Source organism: Lemur catta, chromosome 15, assembly GCF_020740605.2.
Source record: "Lemur catta isolate mLemCat1 chromosome 15, mLemCat1.pri, whole genome shotgun sequence".
In the NCBI taxonomy this organism is placed as follows: Eukaryota; Metazoa; Chordata; class Mammalia; order Primates; family Lemuridae; genus Lemur; species Lemur catta.
In genome coordinates this window covers 15,412,265-15,429,418 of record NC_059142.1, presented here as the reverse complement: position 1 = coordinate 15,429,418, position 17,154 = coordinate 15,412,265, and the positions used below count along the sequence as shown (strand labels likewise).

General features: G+C 37.5%; 2 protein-coding genes across 2 annotated transcripts; both read right to left on the bottom strand.

Annotated features, from left to right (window-relative positions):
* Positions 1-494: 494 nt before the first annotated feature.
* Positions 495-1,424, bottom strand: LOC123620662 (olfactory receptor 1A1). Its single transcript, XM_045526102.1, has one exon. It carries the CDS (start codon positions 1,422-1,424, stop codon positions 495-497), a length of 930 nt encoding a protein of 309 aa, XP_045382058.1.
* A 13,581-nt stretch (positions 1,425-15,005) lies between these two features.
* Positions 15,006-15,932, bottom strand: LOC123620661 (olfactory receptor 1A1-like). The gene has a single exon (XM_045526101.1). It carries the CDS (start codon positions 15,930-15,932, stop codon positions 15,006-15,008), a length of 927 nt encoding a protein of 308 aa, XP_045382057.1.
* Between the last annotated feature and the right edge of the window lie 1,222 nt (positions 15,933-17,154).

Sequence of the window (17,154 nt, the reverse complement as noted above, 5' to 3'; positions counted from 1 at the left end):
CTGCCTCCACCAATATTTATTGCATGCAGTTTATATGGTTGAGATTGTGAAGGTGCAGTTGTGTGCTAAAATAGCTCCTGCCCTCAGAGGCTTGTAAGCCTAGTAGAAGTGATTAAACATACAATCAAATAAAAATTGACATGTGAATAGTGATTTATAGTCTTTGAAGCATGAACTAGTATGATCCACAAGCCCTTTGGTGCTGGTTAGGGTAATTATTATTATTCCTAATATGTAGATATGGAAGTTGAAACTCAGACCTCCCAACTTTACTCTGCTAGTTAGTAGCATAGCTGAGACATGAGCACAATGCTGCCACTCTGCCAAAGAGCAGAAATGTGTTGAAAGCGACAACTTCAATTAAGATTTCTGAGAAAAGAATTGCGGGCTGGAAAGATCAAAGGCAAATTTAAGTAGGGGAATGATATTGGAGCTGGGTTTCCAAGTGCATCCTAATTGATGGCTAAAGTATCCAGTGCATGCCCTCACATTTATCATGAGGAGATCCTCTTGCTGAAGAGTTTCCGCAGGGCAGCCTTCATGTCCCGATTTCTCAGACTATAGATGAAAGGATTTAATATTGGGGTCACTGCCATGTACATCACAGTTATCACTGCATCTTTTAGTCTGTAACTGGTCAGAGGGCGGAAATACATGCCCATGACTGTCCCATAATACAAAGAAACAACTGTGAGGTGAGAACCACAGGTGGAGAAAGCTTTGAGCACACCCTTGGTGGATGGGACCCTCAAGACTGTGGAAAAGACCTGAATATAAGAAATAATGATGCATAATAATGGCACAGAGAAAATGCCAACCCCCAGGTACATTATCTTCACATTAAAGTGGATGTCAGAACAGGACAGCTTGAGCAAAGGGGTAATATCACAGTAGAAGTTGGCCACGTTGTGGTTGCCACAGAAGGACAGACTAGCTGTGAGCAGAGTGTGGGGGAGGGCATTGGCATTCCCAACCATCCAAGACCCAACAACTAGCAGGATACAGGACCGTGGACTCATAGTTGTTGTGTAGTGAAGTGGGCGGCTGATGGCCACAGCATGATCATATGCCATTGCAGCCAAAATATAGCTGTCTGTGTTTCCCAAAGCTATCATGAAATACATCTGTGTTAGACATCCCCCAAAGGATATGGATTTGCTGCCCAAGAGATGGTTAGCCAGCATCTTAGGGATGGTTACAGATGAGAAGAAGATGTCAACCAAAGAGAGGTTGGCAAGGAAAAAATACATGGGGTTGTGAAGGTGAATGTCAGAGTGAATGGCCAAGATGATGAGCACATTTCCAAGCAATGTGATGGGGTAAATGAAGAGGAAGAAGACAAAGAAGAAATCTTCCTGTTCCTGCTGACCTGTAACTCCCAGGAGGATGAATTCCAGGGTAGAAGACTGGTTTTCTTCCCTCATGGCTCCTTCAGCATGAAAGGGGAGAGGAATTTAGAATTATTAGTGCAGTTATCATGTGTAGTGATTCTCCTTATCCCTCACTTCTGACTCAACTGATCAACTTTCTCTATACCTGGGTTTATTAAATACAGAGATACTCAATACTTTAAGGAAAAATTTCTGTTGCTCCAGGGGACTAATTATCATTAACCCTGGACAGTCAAGTCTAAGAAGTGAGTAATCTATGAATCCAAAGGTGCTCAGCCTCCTTGATCCCAGAAGCACTACTCAGACACCTCTGATTTAGTAATTTAACAGATAATTTAATTTCATTTTCCATGGTCTAAACATTTTGTTAGGCCTCATGGAGAAATACTAAATATGTGACAAATACAGTTTATTCATCCATTCATTCAACAAATAAGACATAGTCTCTGTTCTCCAGGATCTTACAGTTTAATGGAGAAGTCAGAAACATACACTAATTTTATTACATATAATAAAGAATGGATAGCATTTTTAAGTCTTTGACAAAATACTCCAGTGCAAAGTGTTAGTCAAAGGACCAGCCCAGAAATTAGAAATTGTTTCACTGAAAAAACCTGGATTGTTCCCAGAGCCCAGGAGGTCACAGGTGTCTATACTGGCATGAGAAGATTGTACATCACAATGGACATTGTATTTAGGTTCTACTAAAACAAGTCCGGTGGATTTTCTTTCCAGGTGTCCTATTTCCAAAGTAAACTTTCACCACTTCATTTAATAGGTTATCTCTCTTTAGCAAACCCTCAAATACATGTAATCACAATGCTTTTGTTTTCAGTCTTCTCTTTCTGTTCTGATTTCCTTTGGTGACTCATGTAGCTCCATAGTGGCTTCAACCACTGCTTAGTAAAGTCGCAGATTTACATCTGTAGGCTTGATCTCTTTCCCCCATATTTCCATGCTCAGTTATCCTGCCAACATGTTGACCAAACAGCATACACTGCATATCCAATGTAAGATGATTGCAAAATTTTGGGGGTAAGAAAACCATATTTTGTTTATTTTCAGGCCCTCCAAATAGATTATTGTGGAGTATTTTTCATTGTATGCACCCATGAGTTTTTACTCAATATTTCTTGAGTCAGATCCAGGTTTATTTCTTTCATTCCCCACATGTAGGATGCTCACAAGCACAATCACCTAGTTTAGCTCTCACCTCCACATCTAATCTGTTTAACTTTTCATCTGAAACAATTACATAACTTAGCTTTTCTACTTAATGTCCCAATGCTTTAGCTTAGATCATCATCATTTTCTACCTGAAATACTGTAATGCTAACTTAACTGCTTGACTATAGGTTCTCTCCTCTTTGATACATCTTACACTCTAAAGCGTACGAATTATGGCAGTGACTACCAGCTGGTTAGCCAAATCTGTGTTGTTCTTTTCTTCCTGGATGCTCAATTAGACTACATTTCCCAGACTCCCTTGCAGTGAGGTGTGGTCATGTGACTGAGTTCTAGCCAATCCACTTATGTGTCCCAGTTCTGAGCTCCTCCACACTTCTTCCCTTTTGCTAACTGGATGCAAATTAGCACACTCAGAGGAAGCTGAATGGGATGGTGGAGACACATGGTGGAAGAGTCTGTGTCCCTAGTACACCACATCCAGGCAAGACATCCTCTACCAAAAATACCCACTGGGACTGTTATGTAAGAGAGAAATAAATGTGATCAATTTGTAACAGTCCAGGCTATCATAAATAATATGCTAATTTTTCTAAAGAGATATCTACTCAAAAATTAATTAAATGTATAATTAATTAAATCATTAATTCTCAGTGTCTCTTACAGTACCTGCGTGAATTATTTGCTAGGCATGGGTGGGTCTACTTATCATCTCTAACTGTGATGGGCTTTCTTATCTCTGCACCTAAAGAAGTTTGATTTGCTCTCCTGAGATGCCCTTCCCCGTGTTCACAGAACCGTACCTCAGGTTTCAAAGGGCTCAGTAAATCTGGAGGCTCAGAGACTGTGGTTAACTCATATAGTGTGGGAGTATAAGATTTCAAAGGTGGAATTCTTGGCCTCATGGTAGACTAAACTGATGTTGACAGGTTCCATTCCTATTAAAACACATAGACATTATGGATAAATATAAAAGTAAAAAAGAAAAACCCAACAAAATGCCTAACAATACATGAAAGAAAGAAATAGAAATATCTTAGTATGAGAAACAAAAAGAAAATTAAGCAAGAATTGTAAGCCACAGGTGATTTCAAATTAAACATTAGGTAGGCTGTAAGGGCTGGATATAAGGTGTTTATGCCCCTTTGATACAGGAGATATGGCCACAGATCCCCATGAAGCAGGGAGATTAATCTGAGTTTCTGTATAAAACACTTGAAGTGTTGCTCTATTAGTGAAAAGAGCACTAGAAGGAATTTTGCCATATAAGAATTGGAAAGAAAAGAACAAAAGGATAGAATTCACAGAAAATATGATTGTCTACAAGGAAAACTCCAGGGAATCTCTAGATAAATTAACAGATTTCAGCAAGTTTGTTTGTTGTAAATCAATATTTGAAAAACCAATACTGTTCTTATACTTAACACTAAATTAGAAAATACAATTTTAGGCTGGGTACAGTGGCTCGTGCCTGTAATCTTAGCACTTTGGGAGGCCGAGGTGGGAGGATTACTTGAGACCAGGAGTTCGAGACCAGCTTGAGCAACAGCAAGACCCTGTCTCTACAAAAAATAGAAAAATTAGCCAGGCATGGTGACATGTGCCTGTAGTCCCAGCTACTCAGGAGGCTGAGGCAGGAGGATCACTTGAGCCCAGGAGTTTGAGGTTGCAGTGAGCTATGGTGATGCCACTGCACTCTAGCCTAGGTGACAGAGAGAGACCCTGTCTCAAAAAAAAAAGTATATTTTGACAAAGACTTCTCATTCAAAATAGCAATAGAAAATTTTAAGGAATCTAGAAATAATTCTAACAAAAGGGGACCCAAAACTGTTTCAAAAATTAATAGACTTCAGTGAAGGACAGGAAAAATCTAAAAAATGGGGAGACAGGTTAATAGAAAACCTCAATGTTGCAAACATGTTTGTTCTCTTCCAATTAATCTCTAAATTCAATGCAATCTCAATCCAAATACCACAGGTTTCTTTTAAACATGGAATTTAGCAAACTCATCCAAAAATTCATATAGGAGAATAAAAAATTAAGAAGAGCTAAGACAATTTGAGGGGAAAAAAATAAGAAAGAAGAAATTGTCCCATCAGGTGTAAAAATGATTTACTGTGATAATGCAAACATTGAATAAAAAATTAAGAAGAGCTAAGACAATTTGAGGGGAAAAAATAAGAAAGAAGAAATTGTCCCATCAGGTGTAAAAATGATTTACTGTGATAATGCAAACATTGAAGTAGTGCTGGCTTAGAGACAGACAATAGACCAATATAACAGACTACAGAGCCTGGACACAGATTGTGCATTTCTTAGGTGGTATACCACACGAGTTGGTTTTTAAATAGGCAGAGAAGTGATTGATTATTTAGCAGAGTTCTGGGACAATTCCTTATCTATATGTGAGAAATAATACAGAGAAATAATTCTTAAATGATTAATTGTGAAAAGCAAAACTTCAAAAAAATTAGAGGATAATAAAGGAAAATACGTGTATGATATCAGGGTAGGAATCGATTTCTTCAATTAGGCACAAAATGCACACCAAAACACTAGAAAAATATTTTAAACTTTGACTACTTTAAAACCCCAGTATGAAAATGACATCATAAAGAAAGGAGAAAGTCAAGTCATGCACTAGAAAGCGTTATCTACTATACTTATTCAATTAAGCATCAGTAGTCAGAATACAGAGGAATCCTACACACTCATAAGAAAAGGTCCAAAAATACAGCTGGAAATAATGCTCAAGAAGCTTGAATTGGCAAGTCATAGGAAACTGGTATGGACAATAAGTAAAAGAAAAGATCTTTAACTAAATTGGAAATATAATTAAATTTTACATCTTTCACATTGGAGTGTGTAAAACATAAAATTCTGAGAATTTCAAGTGTTGGAAATACATGGAGAAATTAGTACCGTATTACATTTGGAAAACAATTAGCCCATATCTAGAAAAGCTAAAATTCACACACCCTGACTCAACAATTATGTTTTCTGATTAGCCCCTAGAGAAACTTTAACACATGGGCTCAAGAAGATATGCACGAGATAATCCCAGCTACTCTGGGGAACAAGGTGAGAGGATCCCTTGAGTCCAGGAGTTCAAGACCAGCCTTGGCAATATAGTGAGACCCTATCTAAAAAAAAAAAAACCAAAAAACAAACCAAAAAAACACACAAAAAACCCACAAAACAAAAAACCACACAAGGCTGTCCAATTATTATATAGGAAACTTAGAAACAGTCTACTCATAGAAGAATGGATAAATAAATTGTGCTATTTTCTTATTAATGAATTCTGTACAACAGTTAAAATGAATAAATTCACATGGATACATTAGAAAAAATAAAGTGATGATAAATAAAAAGCAAGTTGCCTGTCACAAAATATATGTAAATTTTAACACATAAAGTAATACACTCATATGTAGTAAAAATATAAATCCTGAATGGAAGAACACTGCCAAAAATTGGAAAGTGGTTGTCTCTTGAGTGAAAGGCAAGAAAATAAGATTTTGGATGGGAACAAAGAGTTTCAAGTGTATCTGTAGCACTTATTTAAAAAAAATTGGGAGCACATATGACCTAATGTTCCATTTGTTAAATTTAGATGGTGAGTTTTTGTTACATCATTCTCCATGTTGTTCTGATGTTTTAACAATATTATAATAAACGCATTTAATTTAAAACAAAGATTTCAGATGTTTGGTGATGATTTGGTCCAGAGTGTGGCCATGGAGCTGAGGGCTCAAATCCGTGTTTCACTGAAGGTAGGAGAGAGGGTTCCTTGTGAAGGGTTGAGAATAAATGGAGCCGTGTTTATGTTGGGAAGAGGGACTCAGGGGTCGTATATCACGCTTGGATAGATGGATTCAATGTAGAAAAATTCAGGTTAGAGGAAGCAACATAGAAGGTGGATCAAGTAGGGACAGATTTTAACAAATTTTTGGTAATGTTATTTAATGGTCCAATGATGGTGTCTTCTCCAGCTTATTCACTTTTTGTGCACCTGCTCTTTGTGCCAGTGGTGATCTCCAGCCTCTTAACCTCTGTATTGCATCTCAGCAGCCAGCGAGTTAGGGCACTTTCATCTCTCCCTTTCAAAAAATGGGATGATCATATTCACTTCTAAAAAACTTCAATCCTCAGAGAATCTGTCTATACTCTTACTTTCTTCTTCCCAGGTAGCCAAGGGATAGTGGAGGAATCACACAAAGTTGGGACTAGAATTGATGATGCGCAATTTCATTTGGATCCTTACACTCTTCAGCAATCATCCTTCCCCCCATTATCCAGGCAGTCCATCAAAACCTTTGCCATTCTCTCCAAACTCACCGTGACACCCTACGTGACTACTTTCCCAGAGACCTGGGTATTACCTCCCTCTTCATTGAAAAATTTTCACCAAGAGGGGAATAGTTCCTCAATATTTTCCATTGTTTATCATTTCCACATACCTACTACCTTCATTCTATTCTTTTTTCCCCAAGACTCAGAAGAAAAGGGTTCTTGCGTCCAGTATGTTCTCATCCTTTCTCTGTTTCCTCAGCTATTTGCTCCAACACTTTCTCCAGCTGCCGTATTTTCTCTCTCCATTATCTGCTTCAACACCAGTTTTTTCCCATTAACTGGCAAATATACTGTGGGCTCTTTAGCCATTCAGTGAATCTTCTTCAATTTTACAACCCTTTCTAACCACTCTTTTTATCTTTGTTCTTTCTTCCTATTCTTTTTCTTTTTGTTTATAGTGACGTCATCTGTTCACTGGACTGAAAATATATTTATAGTGTACAAATGTCATTGTGTCTGTTTCTTTGAAATCACTCACTCTCTACCCATCAATTAATAGATGAAGTGCAAGTGCCTTTATCATGGAGAAAACCTCAAGGGCAAAAAGAACAGTGGATGGTAACTTCAGGCAAAAATGTGTTATATACATCTTTATCAGGAGTAGAAGATACAGTATGGGCCAGAGAGTAGGAAGATATCAGCCTGGAAAAGAACTTTGCATTTTATATTATGGAGTATTTTGATCTAATTCAATGACTTTATGCTTTATTCATTAGGTAGTAAGAATGAGTAGAGTGAATGTGAGTTCCACTAACCCTTTCTGGTGATAGAGATATCATGTTGTTTCATTTAAGCACAGGTATTTGAACATGTACATTAAATGACTAATTAATGTGGCAACATTTTGGTTTGTTTTTTGATAGTGAAATATATCTTTATGTGCTTAGAGAAAATAATTTTAAAAAAAAATTTTAAAATGTATTCATTTTTAAAAATTGACACATTGTTATTGTATATATTTATAGAGTAAAATTTAACATTTTGATACATATCTATGTTGCATAATGATCCAATCAGAGTAGTTAGTGTATCCAACACCTCGTGCATTTATCATTTCTTTGTGGTGAGAACCATCACAAGCCTCTCTTCTAGCTATTTTGTAATATACAATATTTTATTTTTAATCATAGTCACTCTGCTATGCACTAGAACACTGGAATTTATTCCTCATATGTGACTGTAACTTTGTTGAGCAATCTCTCCCCATCCTCTTCTGTCCCCTTCCCTTCCCAGTCTCTGGTAATGTGACAACATTTTGAATGACAAGCTGGTGCAAGGACAGCCCCAAGGTGGAAAAAATGAAAGAGTTCAAGAATGTAAGATAAAGTTGCACCAGAAAAGGAGAAATGGCTACTCTAATCAACGCAGAAACTAAAGAAACAGGGAACAAGAGGAGAGAGGTTTCTGAGTGCAGGGACTTGAGGACAGAGATCCACAGTGCTGGATATTAGAGGGTTGTCACAGGGAGAGATAATTTCTTGGGAAACCCTGGAGAAAGAGGTAAAAAGATCCTTATACCACCAGGGAAAGAAGCTCGGAGGTGCATCAATGTGAATACTAGAGACATAGTTAGAACCTGAGTTCACTCGAATGAAGTCAGAGTCTCAAACATTGCTGTGCCACTAATATCCACTTTTTTGGAAAGTGTTGTCCTCTGAGATGTCAGTCACATGAGTGTGATGGTGCTGAGGACAGTTTTGCTGGGACAAAAGAGGCCAAATGCTTCCCCTTGTCATTTGGCAGCAGCATAGAAAGCCAATATACACATTCTGAGTGCTTTGAGGCTTCCCTGATAGTTTGGCTCATCAGTGCTTTGGCAATGAAATTACCATAAGTTTCTGAAGGGACCCATAAGCATGTGCCATTGAATGTAAAAATGGAAAGTGGTTTTGTAGGTCTTCTAAGACAATACACTTGTGCAGGTGCTCATACCCCACCTCCCAGCCAAGTACACCATATTACTACAGAGGGTAGAAAGAGCTTAAGACTGAGAAAACCAACTCAGGATTATTCCTTCCCGATCTTGTTTTTTATAGACAAGAGCCTAAGGAGAAGCATTACCAGAAAGGGATGGTCCTTTCTCTCTTTCTCTTGCTCTCTCTTGTCCATCTGATCTTCAGAACTTGGGTCCTGGATTCAGGCCAAGAGTTGAGTCCTAGTTTTGCCATTACCTCTCTGTGTGACTTTTGGCAATTCAATTCACCATCTTTTTTTCATTTGATAAAATGACATGATAATTCTACTTACCTTGTGGGGGTTTTGTGAGGGTCAGAGGAGATAATGCATGCAGTAAAGTTGCTGGCTATCTATCCCTTGATGTCACTGTCATAGACTCTTTTTTAATGTCTAATGTCTCCCCTACCTGTGGAATTAGCTCAGATGCTGTTAAAAGGGTCCTGGCCCTTGGCGGTCACTCCTCTTCCACAAAAGGAAAGTTTACAGATAGCTGGTGTAGTGGCTGCTAACATCCTTTTGGGGGGCAGGCATGCTGGAGAAGCAGTAGTAGGCCAGGGGAGCAGGTCCCTGTCCTTCTGTTCCAGAGGTAGAAGAGACAGGATTGGGATGGTTTGGAAGGGGCAGCCCCAGTTTCCCAGCTGGGGAGCAAAAGGGACAAAAAGAGCTGTCCTAGATGGCATCTGAGGATGAGGAGTCTAGTTTCCTCCTCAAGGAGGCGGGGCAGGTCATAGCACAGAGAAAACTGAAAATTAGTCACCAGGTTATAATGTCTCTGGAAACATAACTCCTCCAGGACTTCATTCAAGCCAAAGTCACAGTAATTGCTGAGACTTATTTACATATTCCTTCAACTGTGTCCTGAGGGGACACAGTGGCTCTCAAGCGTAATCATTTCCAGAAGGAGGATGGACGAGAGGCTTTCTGGAGAGCGTGACTCCTGGGTTCAAGCTCTGGGGTGAGCTACTCCAGCTTCTTTGTTGGAATGTGATCTCCTCTCTTTTGCTGTTCAGCACAAACTTGGAACCACCTCTTGGGAGCTCCAAGGATTATGGTGCAATAAAACTCTTAGTCTTTTTTTCCAGTCTACACTGACGCCTTTTTGGTGTTGAGTGTGCAAAGAAGAATTATATTTCATTTTCTCTAGGATTTATCTTAAGGAAGATTAGGGTGGAAGTTACACTTTCATTAAGCTAGCATGTAGATGGTAGGTCTCCTAATTTTTCTGATTTGTATAGCTGGAAAGGGCCTAGATGTTATCTAGTCCACTTCATGTGTATGTCTCCTTTATAGTAGCCCTGGTTAATGGTCATTACCCTATGATTTAGCACCCCCTGTGGCAGGGAGTTCACTACCTTTCTGTAGAGGACAATGTGAAGATTATCCATTCTGGCTGGGTTTGAATTCTGGCTCTGCCATGTACTGGCTGTAACTGACCTCAAACAGTTATATATTTAATGTATTTACTCATATCTGAAATGGAATAACAACAGCATCACCAGCAGCAGCAACATTCTCATGATGCTGTTAATGAGGATCAAATTAATTAATACCTGAAAGTTCTTACAATAAAGCCTGGCACGTAGTTATTTCACTACCTCTATGTTTTGCTACTTCTATACTACTGCCTTTACTGTCTATAATACTACCCATTTTACTAGTAGCCATGGAATTGTTGCAAAACTCTGTGATGTCTTCTACCAGATTATGCACGTGGTAGAGGCTGAAACATTTGTTGAGTTGCATTTTCCTCCAGACATGTTTCTGGTTGCATCATCCTCTTTGCTCTGTTGTTACTTGCCCTGTGTTCAGATTATGTTCCAGTTTCCTGGAGATGGGCTCTTGGGCACAGATAAGATGACATTCCAGATAAATATTTTCTTCCTTGTAATCACATTTTTCTCTTGGTGGCCTTCTCAGAGTCTCTGACTAATTCCATGTTTATTTACTAGGGATCTATCAGGGGCCAAGAATTGTGCAATGACATAGAAGAGAACTATGAAGAAAATGATGCTTTAACATTTCACACAGTGCAAATATTTTCTGTAGACAGTAACTAATAAAACTTTCATTACCTTAAAAGAATTTCTGACCTTTCATGACCCAACTCAAGAGAGGAAAAATATCTCTGAATGGTGTGACAGGGTAAATTTAATTGTCTATCTCTAAATTCCAGGCTTTAGGGTTAAATCTCTTCATTTTAAAAGACATTTTTTAAAAGAAATGATTTATGAAATAAATTCACAGAGTAAGAGAAATGGAGCAATAGCTTAAGCACTTGGGAGAAAAACCTAACTGGAAAGTAATTGAAGAAATGAAACAGAAAATAATTTTAGAAATTATCTTCTTCATGTTCCTAAGACATTAAAAATCAGAGACAATAGGAAAAGAAAAAAAATTAGGTGAAAATGAAATTGACCTGGAAACAACAGAAATGAATAAGGAGGATAAAATTATTTAAATGGTTATTTTGGGCAGAATTGATATTTTGGAAAATAAAGTAGAAATATGTAGGACAGAATTTAGAAGTCTTTCAGGAGGAAGATGAAAAAGTTTAAAACAACAAAGGAGAAGAGAGATGTTGGGTGTTGGAGACATGTGGTGCTTTAACTTAAGAATAATAGTTTTATCACAGAAAGAAATCAGAACAAATAAAACAAAAGGGACAATGAAGGTTACAATAAAAGGAAATTTTATAGAGAATCAAAAACCTGAGCACACACTGAAATCCTTAGATAATATTAATGAAAATAACTCTGATGTACCTTAGTGATATTTTGGTACTTTATTGATAGGAATAACATTTTTTAAGAATGAGAATATTACTGCCAGAATAACAGATGGCCTAAAAAGAAATATAAATTTGAATTGGCTTCAGACGTCTCCCAACAAAATATCAGTGCCAGAAAACACTGATCAGAGTTTTAAGAGGAAAATTTCACAACTTATTTCTGTTGTAAGTATGTTTATAAAATGAATGAAAGTACCAAAAATGTGTCTTTAAAGATAACATTTTATTGCCATAAAGTTAAGTATTGTGACTGATCTATATTTTATATTTCTGAATAATTTAACAGAGACCATGATTTTGAAGACTATGTTATAAGGGAATGCAGGGAGCAAAACACATTCTAACTCTTGTGTTCTGTAAAAGGGACTTAAGTTATTCTTTTGTTCTTGACTTTATAAATAGAGAAACAAATGTTTCAGTACCTTAATTCTACTAGTTAGATAGTCACTATTAGAATAAAAGCATGAAAGTGATTGTACATAGCATTTTCTTTATCCATTCATCCATCGATGGACAATTAGGTTGTTTCTATTTCATGGTGATTGTGAATAATGCTATTTTTAATTTTTCAGGAACTTCCATACTGTTTTCCTTAATGGCTGCACTAGTTTATATTCCCAAAAACCAGGGCATAAGGGTTCAATAACTCCACAGCCTCACCAACATTTATATTCTCTGCATCTTAACAGATGTGAGATGAATTCTCATTGTGGTTTTGATTTTCATTTTCCTGATAACTAGTAATGTTGAGCATTGTTTTATGTATCTGTTGGCCATTTGCATGTCTTCTTTGGAGACATGTCTGTTTGATTCATTAGCTCATTTTAAATCGAGTTATAATTTTTTTTTGCTATTGAGTGGTAGGAGGTCCTTATGTATTTTGAAATTAACCTCTTGTCTAACATATGGTTTGCAAATATTTTCTCTCATGCTGTAGGTTTCTCCCAACTCTGTTGATTGTTCCCTTTGTCATGCAGAACTTTTTAGTGTGATATAGTCTATTTTTGTCTATTTTTGGTGTTGCTGCCTGTGATTTTGGTGCCATATCCACAAAATCATTGCCAAGTCCAATGTTATGAAGCTTTTCTCCTGTGATTTATTCTGGGAGTTTTACAGTTTCAAGTCTTACTTGTAAGTCTTGATCTAGTTTGAATTAATTTTTATGTGTGGTATAAGGTAAGGGTCCAATTTCATTCACTTGCATGTGGATTCCAGTTTCAATAACACCATTTGTTGAAGAGACTGTTCTTTTCCCATTTTATATTCTTGGCTTCCTTGATGAACATCAATTGACTGTATATGTGTGGCTGATCTTGAACTCCTGACCTCTAGCAATCCTCTCGCCTTGGTCTCCCTAAGTGCTAGGATTACAGGCGTGAGCCACCACACCTGGCCTCATATCTTAATCCTACAATTTATCAAATACCTACATGAGAGTGTCCCATAGGAAACCTTGATAATATGCTCCAAACAGAACTAATTAAAAAATTACTGTCATAGTCAATACTTTATTAGATGTATCCTTTTCACTTTAGTGCATCATCCCTAACTCTGAAGATATATTTATTTTTTTAATTACTACTACCATATTATTATATTATATTGTTTCTATTTCCACATCACCTTTTCATCTATATTGTTTGTCTGTATTGTCACTTTCTCTTCTCCAGATTGCTCTATGAAATGCCTAATTAAACTCTTGGACTCATTACTACACGCTCTTCCCTTACCATTTTCTAGTTATCTAATCCTTGGCTCAAGACTAATTCTCATCACTGTTTCATGTAGAGCTTTTATTTATTTCCTGTGTATATCTATCTATCATCAATCATCAATCTGTTGATCTGTTCATAAGGATACATTGTTAACACCCATTGATCCACCATCCAACCTGAAAATTAGAATTTTAGTAATAGTCTATATCAACTAATTGTAACCCCATTTTCATTCCCTTGTGTCTGCTCTTATGAAAATCCTCTCATCTTGAACCTATATTCATCTTCCCCTCGCTTTTATTTTTAATGCACTTTTATGGTATCTATCCCAGTAAGTATTTTTGTAAAAAACAGTGTTAGGTGTTTATAACTTTATAAAAGTTTACTAGTAATAATCTTTGGGATATACATTTTTTTAAACTTAAAACTATGCTGCTAAGATCAACCAAATTATAGCATTTCTCTGTGGATTATTCAGGGGGAAAAGAAGGTATTTCTCCACTGGTTTGTGTGACTGATCCCAATTACCCAGGACATTGTGTTGCTGCTACACAATGAGGGGCAAGGATCACAGCTATGTCTGGGGAGCTTCTTTATTCCCATGCCCAATAGCAAAGATTAACAAAACAGTAACAAAAATAAAAAAGTAGTACTATGGCGGTTTCAGATTCCTCAAAAATAAAAGTTTGGGTCACCTCATTAAATAATGACCCAATGGCAGCTGTTTAGCAGCTCCCCTCGGAGATTTGAGGATCAGATATGTGGTCATCCCTCCTCTGAACTCCTAGGTTCTGATAACACCACTTTTCCCTTTTTGTTCCCCTAGTCCTAGTAGAAGTAACTTATTTCTACAGTTAATAACTTTTGAGTTACAGTAGAAGTTTCTCACCTGTAGTCTCTTTCAGAATACAACTAAGTATCTAATTCTCTGTGTTAAATCTTTTTGTTTAAAAATACTGGGTATGATTTCTGTTTACAAAATGGATTCTAACTGATCCGAGAAGATATACCAGCTCTCTAATAATGTATGGGAAAATGATGTCCTGTCTGATTATGCCTAATCACTAACAGATTCCATTTAAAATATGAATATTTTCATACGTTTATTCCACTTCTACCAATAATTATTGTATGCATCTTATATGACCAAGACTGTGAGATATACAGTGTGGTATGTTAAGACAGCTCTTACCTTAGTAATTTGACACAAAGTAGGGGTGATTAAACATAGTAGTCCAACAAAAATTGACCTTTGTATAGTGATTTATAGCATTTAAAGCATGAGCTATTGTGATCCTCAAACCCAAGGATAGAGACAGGGCAGGTATTATTATTCTAGTATGTACATGAGCTTCAGACTTTCCCAACTTTATTCTGTTAGTCAGTAGAATAGCTGGCACATGTACCCAATATTCTTATGCTGCCACTCTGCCAAAAGGAGCAAAAATGTGTTAAAAGCGATAATCTCAACGAAATATCTCATCAATTTGTTACAAGATTTCTGAGAAGACTTTTCTGGCTGGAAAGATCAAAGGTAGCTTCCTGGAGGGGAATTACATTGAGGGTGGACTTTCAAGTGCATCTTGCGGTCTCCGAAGCATGCCCTCACATGGATCATGAGGAGATCCTCTTGCTGAAGAGTTTCCGCAGGGCAGCCTTCATGTCCCGATTTCTCAGACTATAGATGAAAGGATTTAACATTGGGGTCATTGCGATGTACATCACAGTTATCACTGCATCCTTTAGACTGTACCTAGTCAGAGGACGTAAATACATGCCCATGACTGTCCCATAATACAAAGAAACAACTGTGAGGTGAGAACCACAGGTGGAGAAGGCTTTGAGCACACCCTTGGTGGATGGAACCCGTAAGACTGTGGAAAAAACCCAAATATAAGAGATAACAATGCACAACAGTGGCACAGAGAAAACACCAACCCCCAGGTACATCATCTTCACGTTAAAGTGGATGTCAGAACAGGACAGCTTGAGCAAAGAGGCAATGTCACAGAAGAAGTTGGCCACTTCGTGGTTGCCACAGAAGGACAGACTAGCTGTGAGCAGAGTGTGGGGGAGGGAATTGGCGTTTCCAACCATCCAAGACCCAACAACTAGCAGCACACAAGACTTCGGACTCACAATTGTTGTGTAGTGAAGTGGGCGGCTGATGGCCACAGCTCGATCATATGCCATCACAGCCAAGATGTAGCTGTCTGTGTTAGCCATGGCGAGCATGAAATACATCTGTGTTAGGCATCCTCCAAAGGAGATGATTTTGCTGCCCAAGATATGGCTGGCTATCATCTTAGGGATGCTTACAGATGAGAAAAATATGTCAACCAAAGAGAGGTTGGCAAGGAAAAAATACATGGGGTTGTGAAGGTGAATGTCAGAGTGAATTGCCAAGATGATGAGCACATTTCCAATCAATGTGATGGGGTAAACAAATAAGAAGAAAATGAAGAAGAAATCTTGTTCCTGTTGACCATTAACTCCCAGGAGGATGAATTCCAGGGTTGATGACTGATTTACTTCTCTCATGGATTCTTCAGCAGGAAAGGGGAGAGAATCCAGAATTATTAGTAAATTATTTTGTGTAATGATCTTCCTTACCTATCACTTTTGACTCTGGGGATCAGATAAGTCTATACCTGGTTTTACTAAATCCACAGTAATCCACAGTAATTTCCCAATTTCATTTGGAAAATTCTGGTTGATAACTGAAACTAATTGACAGCTGGCCCTGGAGACTTATGCCTAAGAAAGGAACAATCTGTAACTCAGAGGTGCTCATCCTCCTGAACCCCAGCACCACCCCCAAACACCTACAATGTAACCATTTAGCAAACAGTTAAATATCATAATCTGTGTGATGAACACTTTGGTAAGCCTTATGGAAAAATCATAAATATTTGACAATCAGTTTATTCATCTATTTATTCAATGAAAAGACATTGTCTCTGCTCCCAAGGATCTTACAAATTAATAGAGAAGCCAGAATCACACACTAATTTTATTACACATGATAAGGAAAGGACAATATCTTGAAGTCTTTGAAAAAAACACTCCAGTGCAAAGAATGTGTAGTACAAGAGCAACTGGATAATGAGAAATGTTCCAGTGACCAAACTCAGAGTGAGCCCAGAGGCCAAGAGGTAACAGGTATCTGCATTGCCATTATAAGACTATAAATCACAAGGAGCACTTGGGTTATATCCTAGCTAAACAGACTTAGTAGGTTTCCTCCTCAGTTTTCCCATTTTCAAAGTAGATTTTCAACATCTTTGATATGTTTTAACTCTTTCCAAACCCTTAAATATATGGGATCTACTGTTTTTACCTTCCACCTTCTCTACTTTTTCTTCATTGTTTCTTTTGGTGCCTCCTCTAACTCCATAGTGACTTCAACTACTCCTTAATAGACTCTTGGATATATACTTGAATGTTTGATCTCTTTTTTCCAAAATTTCTAATATTAAGTCATCCTGCCAACATCTCTGACCAAATCCCATGCCCTTCACATACAACCTAAGTAGACTGTAAGCTTTTTGGTGGGGAGGAAAATAGTATCTTGTTTATTTTTATCTCCTCCAGAGACATTAGTGTAGAATATTGTTCATTTAGAGCACCAATAAGTTTGTACTCTATAATTCTTGAGTTGTATCCAGGTTTATTTCATGATTTCCTCACATGGGAGATACTCACAGCCACACTCAACCAATTTACATGTCACCTCTACATCTGACCTTGTTGATTCTTCTTT

What these genes read in the sequence shown, in the direction of transcription:
- LOC123620661 (XM_045526101.1), bottom strand. Translation starts at nt 15,932, where the DNA reads ATGAGAGAAGTAAATCAGTCATCAACCCTGGAATTCATCCTCCTGGGA.
- LOC123620662 (XM_045526102.1), bottom strand. Translation starts at nt 1,424, where the DNA reads ATGAGGGAAGAAAACCAGTCTTCTACCCTGGAATTCATCCTCCTGGGA.